The sequence below is a fragment of the Frieseomelitta varia genome, unplaced genomic scaffold (assembly GCF_011392965.1).
Source record: "Frieseomelitta varia isolate USP_RPSP 00005682 unplaced genomic scaffold, Fvar_1.2 scaffold_182, whole genome shotgun sequence".
NCBI classification, from domain to species: Eukaryota; Metazoa; Arthropoda; class Insecta; order Hymenoptera; family Apidae; genus Frieseomelitta; species Frieseomelitta varia.
Genome location: NW_025109550.1, coordinates 2,048,610 through 2,073,396, shown reverse-complemented (window position 1 = coordinate 2,073,396; position 24,787 = coordinate 2,048,610). Strand labels below are relative to the sequence as shown.

The window sequence follows — 24,787 nt, the reverse complement described above, 5'->3', positions numbered from 1 at the left end:
TATATTTATTAGATCAGTGTTACATATGAAATTGACGAAACATTTAGAAGAATACTCGATAAAAAAAATTATTTTCGAAAAAAATTTCGGCTATTTCATGTATGCCTGGCAAAACATAAATTTCCACCGATCAACCAATCGAAATAATGCACTCCATTAATCGTTACTTGCACGTTATCTTGTAATTTGCCTTCAATTACATTAGAGGTGAAAAATATTTCTCATCAAGTGTCACGAATCGAAAGAGAAATATTTTGAAATTCGAAATTTTCGTATGCGTTTCACACGCATGAGAGTGGAGAGAATGCGCGCATTGCGGCTACGTCTTAAGGCCGTATCTATTAGTGCGAAGGGACTTGATGCACTTGAGAAAAACGATCTTTACCGGCCTTCAACTTCCTCTTCCCGTAACTGGATATAATGGCGTCTGGAGTAAGTCTCTCTCGTGCAATTCGAATTACTAAGCATCGTGATCGTGGTGAACAGACGGAAACACAGATCCCGATAGAAACGGATATCAACGTGGATATTAACTAATGGAGGCCCGATTTATTTCAGACACTTTACACGTACCCGGAAAACTTCAGAGCTTACAAGGTGCTCATTGCAGCTCAGTATTCCGGTGCCCAGATCAAGATCGCCGATGATTTCGTTTTCGGCGAGACGAATAAAACCGAAGCATTCTTGAAGAAGTTCCCACTAGGCAAGGTAAGGCTATCTGTAATTACGGATATTTTCATCTTTTATTTATGTTACGTTTTTCTAGGCAAATACCAGCTGGTATGTTTTCTTCCTTTTTTTTCTTACGTGAATATTTACAGATGGAATGGTTTTGTGAATGAAACTGCGATCGTGTAGAATATTAGAATATTTTCAAATTCTCTGTCAATTGTTTTCTCTCAATATTGCTAGAATAATTTTGTTGTTTGTTGTTGATTCCAATTTCCAACTATTTACCAATGCATAATAATCTTTTGTGTTAGGTTCCAGCGTTTGAAACATGCGACGGAAAGTGTATCACAGAAAGCAATGCAATTGCTTATTATGGTAGGGTCACACGATATCACAGTTGTACGAGTGGTATTACTTGGTATGTAATGGAAAACTTTTACTTCTTAGTGGCCAATGACCAGTTGAGAGGCAAAACTGATCTTGAACGTGCAGAAATCATCCAGTGGTTCGGCTTTGCTGATTCTGAGATTCTCCCAGCTAGTTGCGCCTGGGTATTTCCATTGCTTGGAATAATGCCTTACAATAAACAGGTACGGATAGATTTACTTCCACAAATTCTCCTTTAAAGGCAAAAATAATTGAATAATTGATTATTTTTGTAACTCGAGGAGATATATTAAGTATTAGCATATTGTCAAATGCGTATGATTCCTACATATGTGTTAAACAATATGCGCACAAATTTAAAGTTTTCACATTTTTACGATCGAAATTGAGGGATTTTGTGATTTAAAATTGCAGAACGTAGAACACGCTAAGGATGATGTAAAGAAAGCGCTAACTGCCCTTAATTTTCATTTACTTACACGTACTTATCTAGTTGGAGAACGATTGACATTAGCAGATATTAGTGTAGCTATGACATTACTTCATTTATATCAATATATCCTCGAACCAAATTTACGTAAACCATACCAGAATGTAAATCGATGGTTCCAAACTGTCATTTATCAGCCTGAGTCAATGGCTGTAATTGGTGCCTTTAAATTGGCTGAGAAAACTCTTGAATATGATCCAAAGAAATTTGCAGAAACTCAAGGAAAGGTATTTTCTTTTTCCTTAATTATATGGTTAAAATAGCCACGTTTAATAACATTTTAATAACAGATTATAATTAAAAATATTTTGTAGTCTTCAAAGAAAGAGAAAAAGGAGAAGGAATCCAAGAAAGAATCAAAGGAACCAAAAGAATCTAAGAAGGAGGCTGTCGAAGATCTAGATCCAACGGATGCTATTTTGGCCGCCGAACCTAAAAATACAAATCCTTTTGATACATTACCTAAAGGCACTTTCGATCTTGATGATTTTAAGAGATTTTATTCTAACGAAGACGAGTCGAAGTCTATACCTTACTTCTGGCAAAAGTTCGATCCGGACCATTACAGTATTTGGCTTGGCGAATACAAATATAACAATGAACTAACGAAGGTAACATTAAAAATATAATTGATCAACGACAGCGTCGTTTTCATTATGTTTCTGCATTCTACCGTATCTTTTACTTACTTTGCACAGGTTTTCATGTCTTGCAATCTCATAAGTGGAATGTATCAACGATTAGATAAAATGCGAAAAGCCGCATTTGCCAGCGCCTGTCTCTTTGGTACGGATAACGACAGTAGCATCAGTGGTATTTGGGTTTGGCGCGGTCACGAGCTTGCTTTCACGGTTTGCTGTTCTTTTCTTCTCTTTCTATCTTTTTAATTCTGTAATTCGAAATAACAATTGCATTTTTTTTTTTTTTCAAACAGTTGAGTCCAGACTGGCAGGTAGATTATGAATCATACAGTTGGACTAAATTAGACCCAACTAATGAAGAAACAAAACAGTTGGTTCAACAATACTTCAGCTGGACCGGTACCGATAAGGAGGGACGTAAATTTAATCAGGGAAAAATTTTCAAGTAAAAATTTGCCATATGCTTATTATTAAACAGAACACTTTGTTCGCATGAAATAAACGTAAAAAAAACTGATAAGATATTATCAAAGTTTACATGCAAACCCTTAGAATCCTGTATTGAAATAGGGTGATTTTCAGAAGAAAAAAATGTTCCTTTCTGTAAGTCTCTGATCTGACAACTCGATGCTTTCATCTCTTGAAACTTACATTGCGTTCATATTACGATACCGATCGAAGATTAGTTCAAACGCACGTTTCTCAGTGTTTGGATTTATTTTAGTTTCATACGAATGTCATTAAATTTCAATGAAATATGTGCAACACAACATTTCACTTCTTTATCTCTATATTTGTAGAAATTTCTTTTTCATACGACTGCATTAAATTATTTAATTTATAAATTGTTTCTAATGTATGTCAAAAATAATTTAAATAGATTTAAGGTGTTACTTTATTCATTTGTTATTGTTTAATAAAAAAGCATATAGCATGATTTTTGATATAGAAAACGGAAAAATTACGGATACCACTTAAGTATGCTGCTATACGTACTATAATTCATCTTCCATATACTAGTTTGTGTGAACTATAGTTTTAAATATAATGCATATTTTTACAAAAATGAAGTTGTTGATTCTTCGACATACTACAATAAATTTCTATATTTCACACACTTTGTATCAATATTTAAATATCAAATCCAAAGGCACAGAGATTTCGATGGTGTTTCGATTATTTATTTTCGAGTTTCAACAAAAAATAATGACAAACAAAATGTTTTTTTACATTGTATTTACAAAGAAAAAAGTATCTCGCTATTAATTTACAGCACTTAAAATCCTCTTTCATCCATCCATGCTTTAACAAGATTTACATAATCTCCTCTGAATTTAATTTCACCCAACAGTTCGTTGGTGCGAATACCTATTGGTTTGTTCACCCTTTTCTCTATATATTCCTTTAATTCAGATTCTAATGTCCAAATATCTCCGTGAATTTTACGGACAGTAGTTACTCTTCGCAGTCCTCGATGAAATATCTCAAGATAAACTGGTTGCATGTAGTTTTTCGTCCGGGGTATATAATACGGATAATCGTGCGGCTTGGCTATCAAGTAATTGAACAAATTAACAAACTCGATTACAAATGTTACAAATTACGGCATTATGCTTTAGTACACGAAATAAAACTTACCAACAGGTGGTTTCCACCCAGATGGATATTCCTTATTTTCTAGGCAGGGAGCAGGTATGACCTTTGGTTTAAGTAGCCGTTCCACGTATTCCCATTCTTTTGGATCTTTCGTCACCTCATAATCCGTGTATTCAGAGGAATCTTTATACTTGGGTGAGCTCATGTAAGTTCCCCATCTCTTCTGTATCTAATATGAATGAAAATATCTTAAATGAGGTGTTTAATTAAAATTAAATTCTATTTTATCTTTTGTGATATATGTATATCATAACAATCGTATAATCCTAAATATTGTTGCTTTGATTGATTAGAGGTATACAAATATTTATAGGTTACCGCGGAGAACCAAATAAAAAGAAAATTTCGCACAGAGTAATACGTCGTTTTTCTTTCAAAGAAACAGAGTTACAAATTCTACTAAATACATGTACGATTCATTCTATCCACTTCTCTCTGCTGTTGTAACATGGCGTGCACTTCGTTTTGCACGTTTCCAACTTCAGCGATTTTTAACAATTCGTCTTTCCGTTCAAGCAACGATCCACTAATCTCTGGTGTCTCCGTTGATAGCAAGGAGCCTCGACGAAGAAATTTCGCGAGCGTAAAAACGTCAGATGCACCGTCTTCGACGAAAGGAAAAAAGAGAAAAAGAGAAAAAACCGAAATTCTCGAAAAACAAAGTTCAATAAAAGCCAGGCGATGGACACTTGGCAGTGACTCGCGGCGCCCAGGCATGGCCCTTCGTCGGTATATCTCGATCATTACGGAAAACGTGTCACGCGATTTGGATCACGAGGACGCGTCACTTGAGGCCGAGCGTTAAGTCTGAGAGAATACCTGATCGATGACCGGCGAAATCCCGCTGGACAGACGATCCTGGCCAGGATAGCATGGGACGAGCGTGGAAAGTCTCGTACGTGCGAAAAGCCGAAGGGCGGCCATTTTGATTTGAGTAAATAAGGGTCGGTGGCCGCCATTGGTGCGCACGGGCGCGTCTTCCTTTTCGTTCTCGTGCCAGATCGGGGTATTTCTCGGCGACGCGCTTGCACTCCTGCCGTTTCCCGTTCTCCGCAGTGAGGCGGTCGTGACCGGTCTCGATCCCGATAGACGAACGCCTCGCCTGGCCACCGTGATTACGTGAAAATTCAGCAAATAACGGCGGCGCGCAGTTATCGCGAACACTGTATAGATTTCGAAGTGCCGCGTTGTTCCAAATTTTCGCTGGAGCGTTGCCGACCATCGCCAGCCTGCTCTCGGACGGTTTCCCGGCTCGATAGTAAGTACGTGATTTTCATTGTGCGAACATGCGGCGAAGAACGGGCTGGGTAAAGTGAACGGGGTTGAATTTGCAGAAAATCGCTGGTCGAGTTAGCGCGAACGGACTATGGACCTGGGAGAGGTCGCGTGCTCCGCCGTCAGGTGGCGGTAGCCACAAAACAGTGGGACATCGTACAGACACCCTGCAACGGGACTGTGCTTTTCACAGAATTGTTTTCCGCCGTTTTTTCCCGCAAAAACCACGCTGCTCCGCGGTGATTTCTCGCCTCCTAGGTAAGTACTGCCGACGGCCCGGGCGTACGCGCTGCCGATTACCCCGACAGCCTTGCGACAACCGCGGGATAAGCCACGGAAATCTCGAGTCGGGGCCCGACCTTTTGTTTATTCGTGGCGATTTTTTTTTTACGCGACGGTCTCTCGCGTGATTTTCGACGGTCCCCGCATGGGTAACCCCCCGATTTCCATCGCGGCCAGTTGGCGTGTGGCCCGCCCTCGCCGCCCGTGCGAAATTTCGCGGGATCGCCGCCCTGATTCACGAGATATCGCGGCAAATATTTCGAGGTGATATTCCCTTGGCTCGCGCGAACAGGCGCCCGTGTATCCGTGTAAATGCAAAGTTTGTCACGTAATTTTTCTGACCGCCAGGGCCGCATCTATCAACCCCGCTCAATCCGGTCGGCCGATCACCTTGCTCACGTCCAAGACGAATTATATAGTTTTTTTCCACTTGGTGTAGAACAGTCAATTTATATTCCTGTCTTGCTTAAAAAAAAAGAGGAAAGGTATATTTTCTTCATTCTTAATTTTCTTTTTTTCTTCTTTTTTCTCGGAAAAAATTTTGCTCTTTTATGCGAACATGCACACGCACACAGAAATATATATGTATATATGATGTATAGCAGCTATAAAAAATATTTATATATCGGTCGTGTTTATCATAACATTTATGTACAAATTAACTAGAACCCAAGTATTCATATTTATTCAATTCCACTTTCATATTATACTATTAAAATTTTATGTCTGTTTGTGAAAACATTTTGTTGTTAATGAGTATTTTTGGAATATGTATTTTCTTTATTTATAATTTTATTCTTTTATGTGACACACACAACACATATACACATTTTACATAAATATAGAAATTACAAAAAATATTTGTATACAATTGTATTTATCATAGAATTTATGTACTAATTAACTAGGGCCTGAGTATTCATATTTATTTAATTAATACTTTTATATGACTATTAAAATTTTGCCTGTTTGGAAAACATTTTGTTGTTAATGAGTATTTTTGGAATAAATATTTTCTTCATGTATAATTTTATTCTTTTATGTGATACACACAAACACACACACACACATTTTACATAAATGTAGAAATTACAAAAAATATTTGTATACAATTGTATTTATCATAGAATTTATGTACTAATTAACTAGGGCCTGAGTATTCATATTTATTTAATTCATACTTTCATATGACAATTAAAATTTTATGTCTATTTGGAAGACATTTTGTTGTTAATGAGTATTTTTGGAATATATATTTTCTTCATTTATAATTTTATTTTTGTGACACACACATTACATGTATATATATGATGAGATATATATATGTAGCATTTACAAAAAATATTTGTACGTAATTGTATTTATTATAGAATTTATGTACTAATTAATTAGGATCCAAGTATATTTTGCTCCACTTTGACTATTAAAGTTTGATTCATATTTGAGAGACATGGAAATACTTTTTGTTGTTACTGAGTATTTTCTATATATATAGTACATTTTCTCCATTTATAATTTTATTCTTTTATACACATATCACACATATATGATGTGATATATAGCTGTTACAAAAAGTATTTGTATATAACTGTATTTATATATTGTATCATTCATGTACTAATTAATTAGGACCAAGTATATCAAGTTTCATATTGTTTAGTTCCACTTTTACATGACTGTCAAAATTTAATACCTAATTGGAAAACATGGAAATATTTTTTGTAATTATAATTGTATTTCTCATAGCATTTATGTACTAATTAAATAGGGCCAAATATATCAAGATTTACGTTATTTAGTTCCTTTCACATGATTTAGTTACTTTCACATGATTTGACCAAAATTCTGATACTGTAATAATTGGAAAATACTATCAATAGATGAAAATGCTTTTCAGTCTTGCTGAATATTTTTTGGAAAAAAAAAGAGGAAGTTAGAGTTAGCTTTTAATTTGGTATTGTGCATATTTTTTTGCAAAGATGAAAATATATTGCAACCTTTCAAAGAACGACAAGCACAAATAAATTCAAGATTTCTGTTTCTTATATTCTAAGCGTGTATTGTTTTATTAATAGGAAAATCAAGACAAATTGCTTTGAATACTATGGATGATAGTAGTAATTATCGTTTGGTCAGTAATCTGTTTTGCAATTTCATATTATGAATGAAATTGCAGGAGCCCAATGTGGGTGGAAGTGAGATGGCATCCAGGGAAAAGAAACCCTTAGCGCCTTCCAAAGCAAAACAGAAGGCGAATAATGATTCTGGCTTGCAGTCCAATGAGATTAAAAGTAGAAAGGGCAAGTCTTTGTCGAATCTAAAGCAACAGCAGCTAGCGAGGGACATAATAGAGGCTGTGGCAACGGATAGTCAACTTCCACCGAAGTTGGAGGCAAGCCTGCCACGTAAGAAGGTTCTCAGGAATCTCAAACATAAGCAGAAACTAAGAGTAACGAAGGCAAGTTTAATTAAATCGAAAGTTACAAGGAAGGTGACCAGTAGAAATTTATGCAGAATAACTTCTGACATCAAGAAGAGCCAAGCGAGGGCCAAGAGAGCCAAATTGTCGGTGGAGAGCAGCAGCATCAAGGCAACCGAGATCGGCTCGAGAACAGTAGAAAATCACGTGAACGAGGCGGAGGGTGAAAGCATCGGGATTGACGGAGGTAATAGAAGTGCCAAGAATAATCTCAGGACTAAAAAGACCAAGTTCATACCAAAAACTAGTGAGGTGGAGAGTGAGGTAACTCCGGACAGAGACACGGACTCGCTTGCTGGATCCAGTACGAAGAGCAGCCCGAAGCTTAGCAGAAAGGGTAGAAGCCTGGAGAATCTAGACACTCTGCCTAGGAGCGTCAAGTCGACCAAATTCACCGGATTCAAGAGGAACAGCGTCAAGCCTGACGTCGATATTAAATACACGAAGGGTAGGAAGAGCACCGCCAGAGATATCGACTGCGGCAACATACGGGTCGCCAAGTCGCTTCTGGACACCAAGAGCTCCATAGATCTCACCATAGACGAAGTGATAGCTTGTTCAATGTTGAGCGACTCGGAGATAGACAGCCAGCAGGGAATCGAGAAAATAGAGGGGAAAGTGACGAGGAGTAAGAAGATGTTCGTCGAGGAGTGCACGGTGCCGGACATTGAGATAAAAAAGGAGCCGGACAGCGAGACGGACGCGAAGATCATCACCTCCGACGGCGAGAACCAGGAGGCGGAGTCCGTTCAAAGTGCAATTCAATTGAGGAAAAGGTCGAACGCGTCGATTAGCCAACGGAGCCTGCGAAATGGCAAGTTACGTCAGTCGGACCATACCTCCGGCGTGACCGCGGTCGACCTTGACCCGAAGAAGCGTCGCCGATTGAACTCGGACGATCCAGTCAGCTCGGAGGTCTCCACGGACAAGGAGGTGGCGGACAGCAACGTCGACACCGAGTCTTGTTTCTCCGAGTCCAGCTGCAACGATCCCCAGCAGGCGATCGCCGTGCCGGCCAAGGACGAATTGAAGAGCTTCGAGGACAGCTCGCAGACTGGCTTGCCGGAGACGGAGAACAACAACAACAACAACAACAACAACAACGGCGGCGACAACAACAGGACGACGAGCGAGATCGGGCCGACGCTCCGCTCGAAGACGAAGGCGAAGAGCACCGAGGTCGAGGTGAAGAGCGAGACGGTGAACAAGGGCGAGTACGGGCGGATCGGCGGGCAAGAGGAGCTGAAGAAGAGCAACGCGGACCAAGCGAGGAAAGACAACATCCTGGCGAAACTCACGGACAAGACCAAGGGTCGGCGAAGCAGCTTGAACATTGACATGAAGAAGACGGTGAACTCGTTCTACGGCGCGGAGAAGCCGGACGGGAACCCCAAGTCGCAGATCGATCAGATGATCGAGAACATCAAGCTGACGATCGCCAAGTCCATCGAGAGCAAGATCTTCGGGCCGGAGAAGGGGCTCGGTTTGAGCAAGAACTTCGAGGTGCCGAAGATCGAGGAGATCATCGCGCCGCTGAGCGCCGAGTCGCAGAAACTCGGGCTGGAGGAGAACGCCGACGAGGAGAAGTCTGCCATTTCGAGGAACGAGATCAACAAGTCGGACAGCACGGAGAATTCGGTGGCCGAGCTGAAGCCGAAGGTGGCCGACACTGCCAAAGAAATCGAGAAACTAGTCATGGGTGACATCGAGCTCGCCGAAACGCATTCGCAGAACGTGCAGGAGAGCGAGCCACCGCCTGACACCGACGCGAATGGCCCCGAGGTGGTGCACGTCATAGAGGTCAGCGACAACACAACCAGCAGAGCTGCCAAGGATCAACAGGAGGAGTCGAGCGAGGTGTCCGACTCGATAGAGGAGCGTGAAAAGGAACAGGTTGCGGACGATCAGGCGAGAGCGACGGACGACGGTAAGAAAGCTGGTGTTGCCAGGAAGTCCTCGAGAACGACGGACAAGGGATCTCCCCCCGAGAACGACGACGCTGTGAAAAAGTTAGGCAAAGTATTGAACAGAGTAGCTCAGAAGTCTAGCTCTGACCGTCGCGGCGAACTCTCGGCTGATTCTGATAAACCTGTGGGAATTATTATTTCAAATGTCGTGTCGCTTAAAGATGAATCAACGAGCAAAGCAGTTGTTTCAGAGTCCTCAGTCGTTTGCGCTTCAGTCACGTCGAAGCAGGTGCAGGATGAAGAGGCTGTTGAAGAGAAAGCGATGAAAACGGACGAGACAGTGAAGGTCGAAGCGAAGGATTCTTCGAGCGAAGTCGCTGCGGAGTCTGAAGACGAGGAGGAAACTTTAGAGAGCATCACCAAGGAGGTAGAGAGATTGGTAACGGAGGATCAATTGGAAACAAGCGCGAACGAAACGCAGTGCAGGCCGGAATCCACAAGCAAAACGGAGGTTGTTCCCTCGTCACCTAGTGAATTGGACGCAATTGATGTCGTGAAGCAGGAGGTAGTAAGCGTCGCTAAAGTCGACGAAAAGAACAACGCAGGTGCAGAGAGCGAGGTCGAGGTAACTGAGAATGCCAAAGAAGTCGAGAAATCCGAGGAAGAGACGACGGCGCAGCTCGCAAAGGACTCCGATTCCACGAGCCTTGTTTCCAGCGATACGTGTAATCTCATCGAGGACGTGAGAAAAGATGCAAAGGAAAGTGAAAAGGACGACAAACGCGGGGCAAGTAACAACGACGCGGATAACAACGACTCCAATAAAGACAGTGCCGAGGAGAAAGATGTTTTGTACAATAATTCAGAGAACAATGATGCAACAACAACCGCCTTGAGGGAAGAGACAGAGAGATTGAACAATGTCGTGGAGGAACAGAAATTAGCCGCCAGCGATGACAATAAGAAACGGGTGTTGAGAGCCCGGGACAAAACGAAGAAGCACGAAAGGGGGCAAACCTCCTCTAACAAGGAACGAAACGAAGGAACCGTGAAGATAAAATTGGAGGAGGAAGCTTGCCAAAAGTCGCACGAGGAGGATACGCAGGAGTTGGAGGAGAAGATTCAGAAGGTGATCACCGAGGACACGGACGACACTCAGAACAGCACTGAGACGGAGACGACGAACGAGCTGGAACGTCAGGCCCGCACTAGACGCAGCAGAGAGGCGAAGAAACGCAAGGACGATCAGTTGAACACTTTGAAGAACAAACGGCCGAAACGGGAGATCCGAAGGTACGATCAGCAGAACAAGGAGGAGACCCTGCTGGACAACGAGGTGGCAAAGATCAACGAGAACAATCGGTCGTTTTTGAACAAATATGGAAACAACACCGAGTGCACGGCGAATTTCCGCGGCTTCTCCGAGGGTGTCAGGGGAAGCTTGGAGAAGTGCCAGGACACCGCTGATAACATTAGAAGCAAGTCGGAGAACGACTTGATCATCGCGAAAGAGCCAAGCAAGAAGACGTGCGAGAACAGGTTGTCCCGAAATTTGTCCGAGAACCACGTGACCAAGCAGACGGAGAATATAGATATCCTGGATGCCGATTGCAAGCCGATAAAGACACCAGAGACCTCGCAGAAAGACTCTGACGAGACGTCCACGTCCGGCGAGTCGTCCAGCAGCGTCAATATCACTCCAAAGATTCTGGAGACGCCGGAGGACAAAGCGAAGAAGGAGTCGATCCTGGGAATTCTTGGTTTGGAGCCACTGGAAAAGGCTGCCGAACGATTGAACCATCAGAAGGCGAAGAAGGAACAGTCCACCGGCACGCTGAGAACCGTAATCCGTGTTCACAAGGAGAAGGAGAAGGACAAGAGGCGATCGAGGTCCCCGTTGAAAATGGTATTGAAACAGGGTCGCGGAGACGGTGAAGGAGATTCACCTGAGAATTTCTACACTATTCAGAAGGAGGTGAGATTCACGCAGTCGTAGAACGAATTGATAGAAATTGAATTACTTACTCATCACGTGGCTCTTTGTTTTTTTGTTTTTCAGTTTGGAACCAGTGGTTGGGGAGATAGCAGCTCTGGTGCGAACCGAAAGTTCTCTACTAACCACAGACACTCTTGCGGTAATCCTGGTTGCGGGAATAACTACATTCTTAATCGTTCCTTGTCCTGCTTTGAGACACACGTTCCCATTTCCTTTCTCGACGATCACTGTGAAGAGAATCGCTTGATATTTTTAATTGAACAGTTAATTGATTTTGCGTTTTGTAGTGTCATTATTTCTTTAACTGCGACCTTTTACTACTACCCAATGTCAAGCAATTCTTTAATTCATAAATCACTTTAAAAAAAAAGAGAGAGAAAAAATACCGCAAATTGTAATAACTATATAGTTCTCCATAACAAGCATGTCACTTTGCGCTACCGCTTCGGATTATTAACAACATTTATTCTTTAACTAATAATTAATTCACTGCATCAGAGTATCAAGTTAAAACGTTAAATGTATTCTTTTTATAGGGCTGTGTAATAATTGTGGCTTACTTACTGTTTTGTTGTAATAGACGAAGATAACGAAGACACAGCACCAAAGGATCGCCAGTCACTTGTTATTCCAGAGAAATCCTCATCTTTCTCTATTCATCCAGGACGTTTGTGCGCAGACGTCTGTTGTTATTGTTTTGGGAAATTTGGTTCTCTGGACACACCGATGCATCTTGCTCAAATGAAGTCCGACGAGAGGCGCAAAAAGATTTTAAACATAGAAAGACATCTGACCAAGGATTCTTGCTTGTGCGACGCTTGCTACCGCCACGTGGACAGAAAGGTTGGTTTTATATAAAGGTTTTGCACTCTATTGGTCTTCAAATTCATTTAATTCTTCATCGTGTAATGTTTAGGCAAATACGAGTCCAACAAATATGCAAACGAAGCCGCAGAAACAGCACAGACAACTCATGGTGTCCAAGTGCTCGGCCCGCGAATGTAGAGACGCTGCACGACATCATGTGAAACGTCGATGGTTGCTCAAAATAAAAGCTGGTCTGCAAAAGCAGGTTGGTGTACCGTCGTAAAGTCTGCGCCATTAATTTTAATATGAATTATCGTTAACTTTAATGCAAATCCGGTTCTCTACGTAGGTGGACATTGATTGGGAATCGAGTCAACACACGTCCATGTCGTTCTGCGTCAGTCATTACTCAAAAATCGAACGATTCCTGGCCTGTGCGTTGTGCAAACGTAGGCTAGCGAGAAATCACACTCATCAACTGTCGAACGTGGAGACCGACGAGTTGAATCAGTTGCTTGGACAGCAGGGCATCCCCGTTATTCTGGCGGCCAGTACATTCGTTTGCAAATTGTGTCGGTATTTCACGCAGTTGCAGTTGAAATACAAGGACGTGGACAATATGAACACGAATCACAAGTCGTTTTTCAAGAGTTACCGGAAAAGGTAATGGCCCCTCTTGTCCACTTACTCGACCTCGACTTTCTCTCCTTTACTACGTTTCTCGTATTTGTTTTTTTTTTTTTTCACGTTTCGTTCCTTCTGTCGTGTCCAGGATCCTGCATTATCACAACATCGAGGTTTTGGAAACCGAGGACGAAGATCCTTCTCAGAGTCAGGCCAAGGACAAGGACAAGGACAAGGACAAGGACAAGAGGAAGAAGAACAAGTGTAGTACTCAGCCTAAGACCGGAACCTCGAAATCGCCGGACGGCACGACGAACTCCGCCTCTGAGAAGTCCACCCCGGAGCCAACTAAAAACGAGGGGGTGAACTCCGAGGCGGACACCGAGAACCGTGCCGCGAAGGTAAGCTTGAACGACGAGAACGTCGCGATAGACGTGCAGTTCCTCGGCATCGAGAGCACCGTGGAGAAACTGAAGAAACGCAAGCTGCTCGACATGCACTCGTTCACGACGTCGGATACATCGATATCCTGTGATAACCCGAACGAAGTCGTCGAGATCCTCGCGATGGACAAAGAGGTGACGTTGACGAGATTGCCAAAAAAACCAAGGGCGAACAACGACATCACGCCGGTTGTGCAGAGACTCGGTGCTAATCCCTCGATCAGTGTTCGCACCCTTTTCCCCGGCGAGGAGGAGATGAATCTTCACGCCAACATAGAGTTCGCGAACGTCCGGGAGATAACGCCCCAGGGATGGGAGAAGTGCGCCACTATGATACAGTACGACAGAGACACGAAACTCCTCTGGCAAGAGCTGCAGAGACCGTACGGGAACCAGAGCTCGTTTCTCCGGCATTTGATACTGCTGGAGAAGTATTACAGATCTGGCGACTTGGTGTTGGCCCCGAATGCGTCGCGAAACGCCATCAACTACTCGACCTCCGTGCAGAATCGTTTGATATCGTACGAGGGGCCGGAGAAGATGGACGAGCCGATAATGGAGCCGATCGCCTCGGAGTATCACAATTCTCGCCGGCTGAGCGGCGGCTACGTCCTCGAGAGGGACAAGCATTCATTGCCGAGCACGAGTACTCCCAAACAGCTGTCGTCCACCAGCGGCGCGCAGTCTGCAAAGGGCAGCCCTCCCCGAGTCCTGAAGCTGAACCCCGGCGTGTCGATAATCAAGAAACCGCCCCCTAATCTGCAACGACTGAATCTTCCGTCTACCAGCGCCAATTCCGCGAACGGCAACGCGAGACGAAAGGAGAGCGGCCAGAAACTGCCAGCATCTTCCGGCGGCAAGGTGTTCCAATTGAGCGAGCCCGAGTTCAAACGGCTGCAGAGCCTGAAGAAACAGAAACAGCAGATGCTCACGGAGAAACAGCCGGCCGGTTCGAACTGTAGCGCGGGCGTGAAAACACCGACGCAGTACCAGAAGGCGCAGTTAGTCGCGCAGACGCAGTTTCAGAAGCACCTGAGGATGCAACAGGAGATGCTGAGCCGGCAAAGTAGGAGCGACTTCGAGCCGTTGATCTGCGACGTACGCACGCTGGCCAACGAGAACAGCCCGACGCAGAACTTGCTGCACAATCTGAACCTGCCCAAGTCGATTCAGGTGACGACCAAGACGTGCAACCAGATCCCGATATTGCCGAAAATACCGAAATCGTTGACGGTGATACCGCAAACGGTCACCAGACCGGCCGAGAAATGAGATATAACGGACAAACGGGGGTGAACGTGTAAGTAAACAAAACTACTAGATGTTAATTCTGTTAGATGTGTGGGGGTTCGTATTTACCGACACCCTGTGGGTAAGAAAGAAAGAAAAGAAAAGAAAAAGAAAAAAAAAAGAAGGGGAAACAAAGTGGAAACGATCGACTGCTCATGACGAACAACTAAAGAGAGTAAAGGTGATGAATTTTGCGTTTCGACGTCGATCGCGGGAGAGATGTTGCAGGGAAATGTTGTGAGAAAGTTTCGTGAAGGTATCTGCTTTGTGCAAATGTTTGACACAGAAAAAGCAAAAAAAAAAAAAAAAAAAAAAAGAAATACCACGAAAGAAAGGGAGAAGGAGGGAAAGAGTGCGCTGTTCAATAGAAAATGCTGTCCTACGATGAATAATCGTACGCATCGGATATTCGTCGATGCAGGTTTGAATCTTATTCGCGTATACGTGCATATACATACGTTGAAAAAAAAAGAAAGAAATATAGTTTCGTCGAGAAATGACGCGACACGGCGAAAAAGGAAAGCATGCTGGGGAGTAACAATAATTGTGTTGACGATCTTGTTACATTGACAACCAAAGCAAGCAGAGAGAGAAAAGAAAGAAAATGAAACATGGTATAAAGAAGGAAATCTGTTTTCAAGGAAAAGTGCCTAAAAAAATTAAAAAAGAAAAAGAAATATATAAATGCGAACGAAGTCGTTAGTTTTTAAATGACAGAATATATGTTGGACGAACTCGAGACACACGCTATATTTATGATTGAATATATACATATATATGTATATATATATATACCTATATATATACATGCATATAAACGAAGAAATGAAAAGAGGGAGGTTAAGGCCCCGTAATATATAGGCTTTCGAGATTATATATTTATATATATGTACTCTTTCTTTTTTTCCTTTTCCTTCTTTTAATTCGATCATTTGTTCGCCGTTTTTTTCTCGTTTTTTATTTACATATTTAAATACTACATATATGTAAACGAATGAAAAGAAAAAAAAAAGAAAAAGGGAGAGAACAAACGAATGTTGGAACGAATGGGAGGTTTAAAGAGACAAAAGAAAAGGGCGTATGTATCTCGAAAGGGTTGTACATTGAGGAGCTTTAATTTTATCTTCTTTTGTTTCTTCGTTTATTTCTAAAGAAAAAAAAAAAAAAAATATAGAAAAGGAAACTCCTCAATGGAGGTATACTATTTTTCCTCGAATTTTTCATGAGGAACAGAACAAGAGAACCATATACCCGACGAACGAAATGAAGAAGAAACTGATATTTGCCTTGCTGTTGTTAAATTTGAAAAAAAAAGAAAAAAAAAAGAAAGAAACGAGAAAAAAAAGAAACAGTTTATTGCTAGAGACATATCTATCACACGTGTTCTTTGAGGTCCTATGTCTGGATCTCGCGGAGAGATCGGGTGATGCTACGAAAAAACAGTTTCACAAATCGGTAGTTCGTTCCTTTTTCCGCGTATATCCTGAGAAGAGGTATAGTCGATTCGTGTCGAGACGAAGTCGCGTGTGTTTACGGGACTAATTGTAAGTTGGCGCCACGGTACAGATACGACAGTTCCCGTACGCCGAATATATTTTTGTCTACCTGAGAGAAAACGAAAAGAAAGAAAAGAAAAGTACTGCGGAATTTTAGAGGAAAAGAGAGAGAGAGAGCGAGAGAGACAGGAAGGAATGAAAATAGGATGTGACTTCTTTTTTCTTTTTGCCGTGAATAACGACGAGAAAGATAATAATAGACACCTAAAAGAGATTTAATTGTACATTAGAGAGAGAAAAAAAAGTGGGAGGAGGGGAGAAAAATATATAGATATACATATATATTTTGGCTTGCTCATCGGAGGAGAGAGCGTAATGAGACGACTTGTAAAGTAATTCTTATTAATACCAGAAACGGTGACGAACGTCAAGCGAAAGGGCTGAGGCGTTTATCGCGTTTAAATTGGTAGATACATTTCTATAAAGTAGGTGTCGACTTATTGCCTCGAGTTTATTTATTACGTTACTTTAATAATACCATTATATTACACACTGTACATAATTGATAATTATTTCTAGTTTGTAATCAATTATTATTATTATTATATTAATTATTATTTCATTTATCGGTAATTCAATTACTATTATGCAACACGATGAATTTTAATCATCGAGCAGGATTCCTTTACTAATCGTGCAGCAACACGATCAAGTTTTGAGAAGAGGTTCGAGGATTTCGAGATCTTTTTTTCGGACGAGAGATATGATGGAAGATCGAAAGGCTGATCGAATGAATTTTTTTTAGCGAAAGACTGAAAGAGTGAGAGAAACAAGCAGAAACGAATCCTTCGTCTGTTCTTTGATTTTTTTTTGTCTCCTTTTTATTTGTTTTCTTCTGCGCGAGGTCGCCACGTGAAAAGGGGAGTAAAAGGAAAACGGGCCGAACGAAACGTTCGATCGTCGAAAGAAAGAGAGAAAGAGAAACAAAAATATTATCCTCCAACGTGCACGCGACCCGTGATGCACTCGGTCGTCGCGTGTCGTTTCGAGGTTATGTTATTACTGCCTTAGGAAAAAAAAAAGAAAAAAAAAAAGAAAAAAAAACGCGCGCGATCAATTGTAAATAGTAGCAGCAACAGATGAAATGAATTTGAAAATGTAAATTTGAATCGGATTCTGCGACTGGGAGAATTTTGTGTCGCAAGAGAGAGAGAGAGAGAGAGAGAAAGTAGCCGAAAGTGTGAGAGAGACGCTTGAGCCGTTGTCCGTTGAATGATGATACATTCTATCATGGTGGAGAAACATTGAAAATCATTCGAGTCGAGGGATAAGCTCACTTTTGAACCGATTGAGATCGACCGAGAGAGAGGATTTGTCTGACGGGATGACGTCTGTTGAATTCCAGATATTTCTACTTAAACGTGTCTGAGCTCGTTCTCTGTTCATTCTTTGTCTCCTCAGAAGGATAATCAATAAAAATACTCTGGAAATCTTTTCATGTTTTATTTGTTATGTAACTTAGCTTGCGTTTTCTTAATCGCACCTTTTCTTCTCTCTCTTTTTTCTTTCTTTCTTCTTTTTTCATTTTTTTTTTTTTTCCAAACTTAATATTTGAATATTGTTGCCTGACAGTAGATGCGCACTAGTTAACGCGTTCACTCTCTACAAAAAAAAAAAAAAAAANAAAAAAAAAAAAAAAAGAAAATCGTTCGCGCGAAATTGAAATCGGTTCAAGAGTCACGTGTATCCATATCTACCGCTTTGAATTTCAAATTTTTGGCTGTGTTGAGCTAGGACGATTAACGGTGAAAGAAGATCGACGAGAGGAGGATGTAGATTTTGTACCCTACGGACGAATGAATATTTTGCGAGTTCAAAACAGAGAGAGAGAGAGAGAGAGAGAGAGAGAGAGAGAGAGAGAAAGAAATCATTTTGTTCGAGTGTTCTGGCAGCTTCGTTCGTTGAATCAACGTTGTCGAATCATTGTTAAACAAATTTTGTACATTAATTATTACCAACGGAAAGATTTACTACCGAGATTTCTATCTAGGGATATTTTTTAAATTGCTATATCATGGTACACACTGCATTATCATAACCACGAGATCATCCGGTATTGTAATATATATGTCGCAATGTCTTCAAACATCCATACGACTAGAGAATGATACATTTAGTTTAATAAATCGTAATATAATTTCCTATTCAAGTATGTTACGGCGCTATAGTCTTTGAATAATTTTTTTTTTTTTTTTTGACAAATCAAATAGCAGTTGTAAGATATTTTACGATCGTCTTTTAGTCGATCCTTGAAATACGAATTTGAATATATATATATATATATATATATATATATATATATATATATATATATATATATATATATATAATGTATGTATATACATATATATATATTATGTATGTATATATATATATTATGTATGTATATACATATATATATATTATGTATGTATATATATATATATATGTATGTATGTATGAATAGCTTTGAAGCGGTATAACGGTTAAGCGAAGTAAACGAAGAAGGCCAGGAACTCGAAGTGTGTGTAATCTAATCTGGTAAAAGTTCACGTGGCGAAACGCAAGGACTGTACACACACAGAGGCATACGTATATACACGTGCATGGGATATATTGTACGTGAGTACAGTTGTGTGCACGCGCGCGTGAACAATAGGAAAGAATGTCGACGCGAGTATTATATGTATATTAAATATAAATCATATACGTGGTACTAAACGTGCGTGTGAATAAATAAATTATATATATATATATAATATAATTATATATATATATTATTTATTTATTCACAACGCACGTTCAGTATTATTATATATTTATATATATATATATAATAGTAGGTAAAATTATGATACAAAAAAAAAAATAAGTACTTGATGGTACGTTATACATATTAAAATTCTCTATTTTATTAAGGATATTTTTGATATATCTATATATATATATTATAAATATGGATATAAATATAAATATATATATATCGAACTAAAGAAGCGGAATCACCGGTCACTGTCGACGATCAATGTAATTATTGTTATCGATATAAAACGGTGGCGATTAGAATTTGCGAGATAAGTATTTACTGAGCTGTGTGCAGTGCGTGTCGAACTATAGCTCGAAATCGTGTATAAATCCGGCTTCGACTGGACGAGGTTGTTGATCAGCTCTCTTTTATTTTTTTTCCTTTTCTTTTCCCCATGATGATTTCTCTGGAGTCGTGAGGGAAGAAGAGCGAGAGAGCGAGAGCGAGAGAGAGAGAGAGAAAGAGAAGGAGAAGGGAACATTTGACAAGAGAGAAAAAAGAAAAAAATTTTGAGAAAGGCAGATAATGGCAATAGCTTGTGTAGAGCAAAGACGTTTCGTTCGTGCGTCGATATCTCGATGCAATTGGGTATGTCCTGAGCTATCTTTACTTTGTTTTATACAGAACTGTTGCCTGCCTTTGACGAAGTCTCGTCGAATACTTTTCGTTTCGTTTTCACTTTCTTCGTGTTAGTACAGTCGAGACGAAGGAACGCGACTATTGTTGTAGAGAAATTGTTACAGCCCTTCTTTGTTACGTGCACTTCGCGGATGTGGTGAATTGAGGAATTGTGCCGAGGTGTGTCGTTCCTTTGCCCGAATGTCTCTCCTAATCTTTCTTTTCTTCTTTTTTTTTTAAATTACGTTTCCTTATTTTTTCTTTTTTTTTTCTTTTCTTATCTTTTCTTAAGATAACATAACCACATTTAGCTACATTTAAACGATTATATATTTCGACTATTGTAAAAGTCTTGGTGTATTTATTGCAATTTTACGTTTAAAATATACCGTTTTTCTTTTTCCCCTGCAACACTGAGTTTTCGTGAATTTTAATTGCCGCAGCTTGCGCCATCTTGCGTTAACCATGTATGTTATATAGTAACAAGTATCGGTACCAGAGGCAGTACAGACGTCAAAACAACACGGTCGTCTTTTCTTTTTTTTTTCAAACGATTGCTCAAGCCATTTTTAATTGTTAATCGTCCACGCTCCAAATTGCGTCAGATGGATTGTTACATTGTAAAAATATTTATCGCGGCAGTGAGAGAACCGACTTTCGGCACGTGCAACGATAAATGGCGAATTTATTTATGTAGCGTAAAGTGATCCTTTCGATTTGCCTGCAAAGAAGAAGAAACAAAAAGAAACGAATATCGATGTATCGACGGACCGATAACGTAATTAACATATTTTGTCAACAGTAACTGCATACTTCTCAGCAAATGATTGCACGACGAGTGTACACGTAACGGAGAAATTAAGAGTAGCGGAGAGACAAGTTGAGGGGAGAAAAAAAATGAAGGATGAAATGAACGTGAGAATGAGAGTGAGAGAAAGAGAGAAAGAGAGGTAAATAATATACGAGAGTGTGAAACTGAGTTTAAGTTTTAAGAATTCTATTTTTGTGATGAAAAGAAACATGTAATTATCGTAGTCAAGAGAGAGAGAGGCGACAGGAATCGTCGAATGATTTGAAGGTTAAAAGGATGCAATCGAATCGACAAGAAAAAAAAAAAAAACAAAAGAAAAGAATCGTACAGAGTTTTACCAGGGTTCAACAGCCAAATTTTCGTAGACTATCTATCTATAGGTGGTAAAGTCAAAAAAGAAAAAAAATACTTACTGTTACTGTGATATTATAGGACAGCAATAAGTTTATAGTCAACATAATCGATAGCCAATTATTGTCGGTGTTCAATTTCACAAAAGTGTTCGTCATTCTCGTCATTAACGAACGACGTCGGGAATGTGAGAAAAATTGAAATTTGCAATCCTACGAGACTCATTTTTAATTTACGTTCGACACATCTTTTTTGCTTGAAGTTTTGTTCACGACGACGACGATTCGACATTAAAAACGACAGATTAACCAGAAGTCATGTTCGTGTTACATTTTTTGCTTGATTATATATACATATATATATATATATATATATATTTATAATAACGCTGACCAAGCTTGGCTGTTAAACTCTGAGACACCCTGTATGTAGTTCCAATGTAAGAGTAATCGAGTAATAGAATTAGTAATAATAAATCCACGCTGGTAAAGATCCAAGAAGCGTCGATGTTCGTGGATCCATGTGTCTGACAAAGCGTAATGGTGTTTCTACTGGCAGTAGTTTCTACTGGTAGTGTGCGATTGCGCATCCTCTGGCGCGCAGACAGAGGAAACACGACCGAGAGAGGAGCATTAATGTTGTAGCTCTCGAGGGACTCGTACTTACGAGGAGAGCCCTCATCAAGTTCGGTTCAAGTTTTAATCCTGTCGAACTGCGGATTTTTATGCAAATTTTTATTTTTAAAGGAATAGTTTCGATATGGAAAGACAGAGTCTGAGCAGAAATTTGCTTTGTTGCCCTGATGTATTTTAACGAATTCTTCGATCGTAGATGTTTTATACAGATTTTTGCATGTTACACGTTGCGTAACATTTGTATCTTTCTTTCCTTTCTTTTTTTTCTCGTGTCTTTAGATTTTGCACGAAAATCCGTACACACCTATTTATTGACTACTGTCAGCGTTGCTGGAGAAATTGTTTCAAAAAAAAAAAAATCATTCGACGCGTTTCCACGGTGGGGAGATATTTTTTTGAGACGTGAGAGTGTGAGACGAGCATGCGCGGATCGACAAAGCGACGGATGTGAAGTGCGCCGATCGATTGATCGATCGACTTACACCTAAGGGAAAGATATTTTATTATTATACGAAAAATAAAACAACCGAGGACGATGTTGGTGGCAATGAAAATGGGGAAAAAAGCAATAAAAAAAGAAGAGAAGAAAAAAAAAGAGAAACAAGAAAATAAAGTGCATCAATGTTAGGTTTTGGACGTCTCCCGATTGTTGAGAATTTATGACGGAAAAAAAAAAGACAAAGTTTTGGCAGTCTTTTGGCGCCCGTTAGACGCGATACACAGGTCGTTCTCACTGTCTCTTCGCCAACTTCACGATAATATTTCGTACGGAGTCGACACTACTTTTGTACGAAACGATTTGTCCCCCCTCGTTGAATTTATTTTCTTTGTTTTTTTTTCTCTTTTTTTCTTAAAGGATGTGTCCAAAGGAAAACTCCACACCGGCAAAGTTGCAACGCGATCAGATCGAAATACGGAGATTATATTGTAAAACGGGCGGGATGAAACGTTGGAAGTATCATTGGCTTACTTCAGTCGAATCGTTTCGAGCGTTTTCACGATTGCGAATCGAAATAGAAATCCTCGTCGAGAGTACATGTTCGACGAATATGGAAACGTGTTCATATTTTTTTATACGATTTTGTATCTGCGTCGAATAGTAATCGCATACCCCTCGGATCTTAGGCTCCGCCACGGACGAGTGAATCAACAATTGTCGCGATTTAAACGCACAAGTCACAAACATGGCGGACACGGACGCGAGTCTTTGAAGTTGACATAGAAATGTTTTTCACTTTTCATACACTCGAGCTTACCGCGTTATATTACGAAGAAAAGAAAAGAAGAAACAAAGCGGTAAAAACAGATATACCTCCCCGATTCGCAAACTGTGAAACCATAATCACGGCTCGTTTGTCGCGCGAGAACGATTACCGCGTTACTATTTATTCAAAAGAAAAAAAAAAGGGGTTATGTAAGGAGATACTAATCAGGTGGTAGTTACTTATTTTTCTAAATTCTAACTTTTATCGTTTATCGTTTTAGTCGAGTTAAGGAAAAAGAGGTGGTTCGTTCCATCGAGTGGATAAATTGATATAAATCGATCGACTGCCGATCTTAATTAACAAATGTTCGATGGATCCGGTACTATTTTTTTTTTTTTTCTTTTCCTTTCCTTCCTTTTCGAACGCAGCAAATCTTCGACCATTACATTTGACCTTCGAACTCGAACTTTTTTTTTTTCCTCTCGAGGATCGAATGTATCGAAACCCATGTTGATATAGCGCAAAAGCAATTATACATACATATATATATATGTGTGTGTATAATTAAAAGAAGAATACGAATAAATAAATGACGACGAGACACCTGTGGAATATGCAGTGACATCTTTTGAAAAATTTGATACACACACACACACACACACACACATACGAACATTATGTTATTTAAACAAATATTAACACACGTTAATGCTATCATAACCTTTGTTTATTTGATTCTAATGTAATAGTTATTATTAGTTCGTCATCCTTTGTATATATATTCGCAACTCTCAATAAAAAAAAAAAGGTACCAAAAAAAGAAACAAAAATTATCCTCATCCAATAATCAATCCTTGTGTCGTACAACTTCAACACGTGCGAGATGCAAAATGAAACGAGGGGGTTGGGGAGGGGGAAAAAAGAGGAAGGGGGCCATTAACGATACGATGCGTTATTTTTTGCGCTTTATTTGCAATTTGTTCATATAATTGGTAACTGATCTCGAATAACTAATGCTAGAAATCTAAACAACGTATGAAATTTTATACATAGTACTTTTTTTTTTCTTTTTTCTTTTAAAGGGTGCTAATAGTGTGTGGGGTATTTACAGTGTGGACGCGTCAGAAACCGCGGATCGTGGGAGGGGGGAATTCTCTACTGTGCGCCGCCGCGTCGAGAGACTCCCCTTCCCCCTCCACAACGTCGCCAGAAAGTCGGTTTACCGACGATACGCATTTTCGAATCTTCTTCAGGCCGTCGCGACGCCAACAGATCGCTGGGGAGCGAAGACTACGTATTACTAGATAATCGATGATCGAAGCGTTGTACAAAGATACGGAAAAAAAGAAAAAAAAACACACACACACAATGACAAAATGAGTGGAAGAACGACGCAAAAAATGAGAAATCCAATGTTTCTTTCGAATAGATCGTTATTCTTCTACGCATTTTGTCATTGTGTTTTTTCATTTTTCCCTATCTTCCTCGCACCGAGAGGAGCTTACATATCCAGTGCAGTGTGTGTACATATGTTGAAGTGTTTACAACGCATCGATTATGTAATACATAGTCTCGTGATCAGCTTCGAGCACCAGCGAGCTCTGCCGGCTGTCATTTATTCTACACCGGCGTCGCGACATCCTGAAGAAGATTCGAAAATGCATATCATCAGTTCTTATCTTGTATGTACAAGAAGACCAGCGGGATGATCCGTTCCGGACCGTTTAATCATGTGCAAAACGTATAAAAGTGGTAGGTCTAAAAATAAAACGTAGAAAAAAAAAAGAAAGAAAACGATTGCACGCGTGACATTCATCGTCCAATTCTCTTTTTTTTTTTTTCCTTTTTTTTTTTTTTTTTTTGCGAAACGTAGGGCA

At 40.2% G+C, this 24,787-nt stretch overlaps 3 protein-coding genes across 7 annotated transcripts; 2 read left to right on the top strand and 1 right to left on the bottom strand.

Moving 5' to 3' along the window:
• Positions 1-269: 269 nt before the first annotated feature.
• LOC122538852 (elongation factor 1-gamma) lies at positions 270-2,707 on the top strand. The gene is made up of 8 exons (XM_043673315.1): positions 270-432; positions 559-708; positions 984-1,047; positions 1,120-1,262; positions 1,474-1,776; positions 1,864-2,160; positions 2,248-2,400; positions 2,484-2,707. Exons 1-8 carry the CDS (start codon positions 421-423, stop codon positions 2,637-2,639), a joined length of 1,278 nt encoding a protein of 425 aa, XP_043529250.1. The 5' UTR covers positions 270-420; the 3' UTR covers positions 2,640-2,707.
• A 650-nt stretch (positions 2,708-3,357) lies between these two features.
• On the bottom strand, positions 3,358-4,798 carry LOC122538857 (probable 39S ribosomal protein L49, mitochondrial). Its single transcript, XM_043673320.1, has 3 exons — positions 4,666-4,798; positions 3,829-4,015; positions 3,358-3,741 (listed from the first exon to the last, which is right to left on the bottom strand). The coding sequence occupies exons 1-3, from the start codon at positions 4,768-4,770 to the stop codon at positions 3,467-3,469; spliced, it is 567 nt and encodes a 188-aa protein (XP_043529255.1). The 5' UTR covers positions 4,771-4,798; the 3' UTR covers positions 3,358-3,466.
• Positions 4,799-4,959: 161 nt separating this feature from the next.
• On the top strand, positions 4,960-16,736 carry LOC122538844. 5 transcript variants are annotated; one of them, XM_043673296.1, is made up of 8 exons: positions 4,960-5,104; positions 5,181-5,379; positions 7,580-11,764; positions 11,849-11,924; positions 12,366-12,628; positions 12,702-12,857; positions 12,942-13,255; positions 13,365-16,736. In XM_043673296.1, exons 3-8 carry the CDS (start codon positions 7,604-7,606, stop codon positions 14,929-14,931), a joined length of 6,537 nt encoding a protein of 2,178 aa, XP_043529231.1. In that variant the 5' UTR covers positions 4,960-5,104; positions 5,181-5,379; positions 7,580-7,603; the 3' UTR covers positions 14,932-16,736. The 5 variants fall into 5 exon arrangements, with proteins under 5 accessions (XP_043529231.1, XP_043529233.1, XP_043529232.1 ...); XM_043673298.1 differs by having other exon boundaries at positions 4,993-5,108; XM_043673297.1 differs by lacking the exon at positions 4,960-5,104 and adding an exon at positions 5,752-5,888.
• Positions 16,737-24,787: the final 8,051 nt, after the last annotated feature.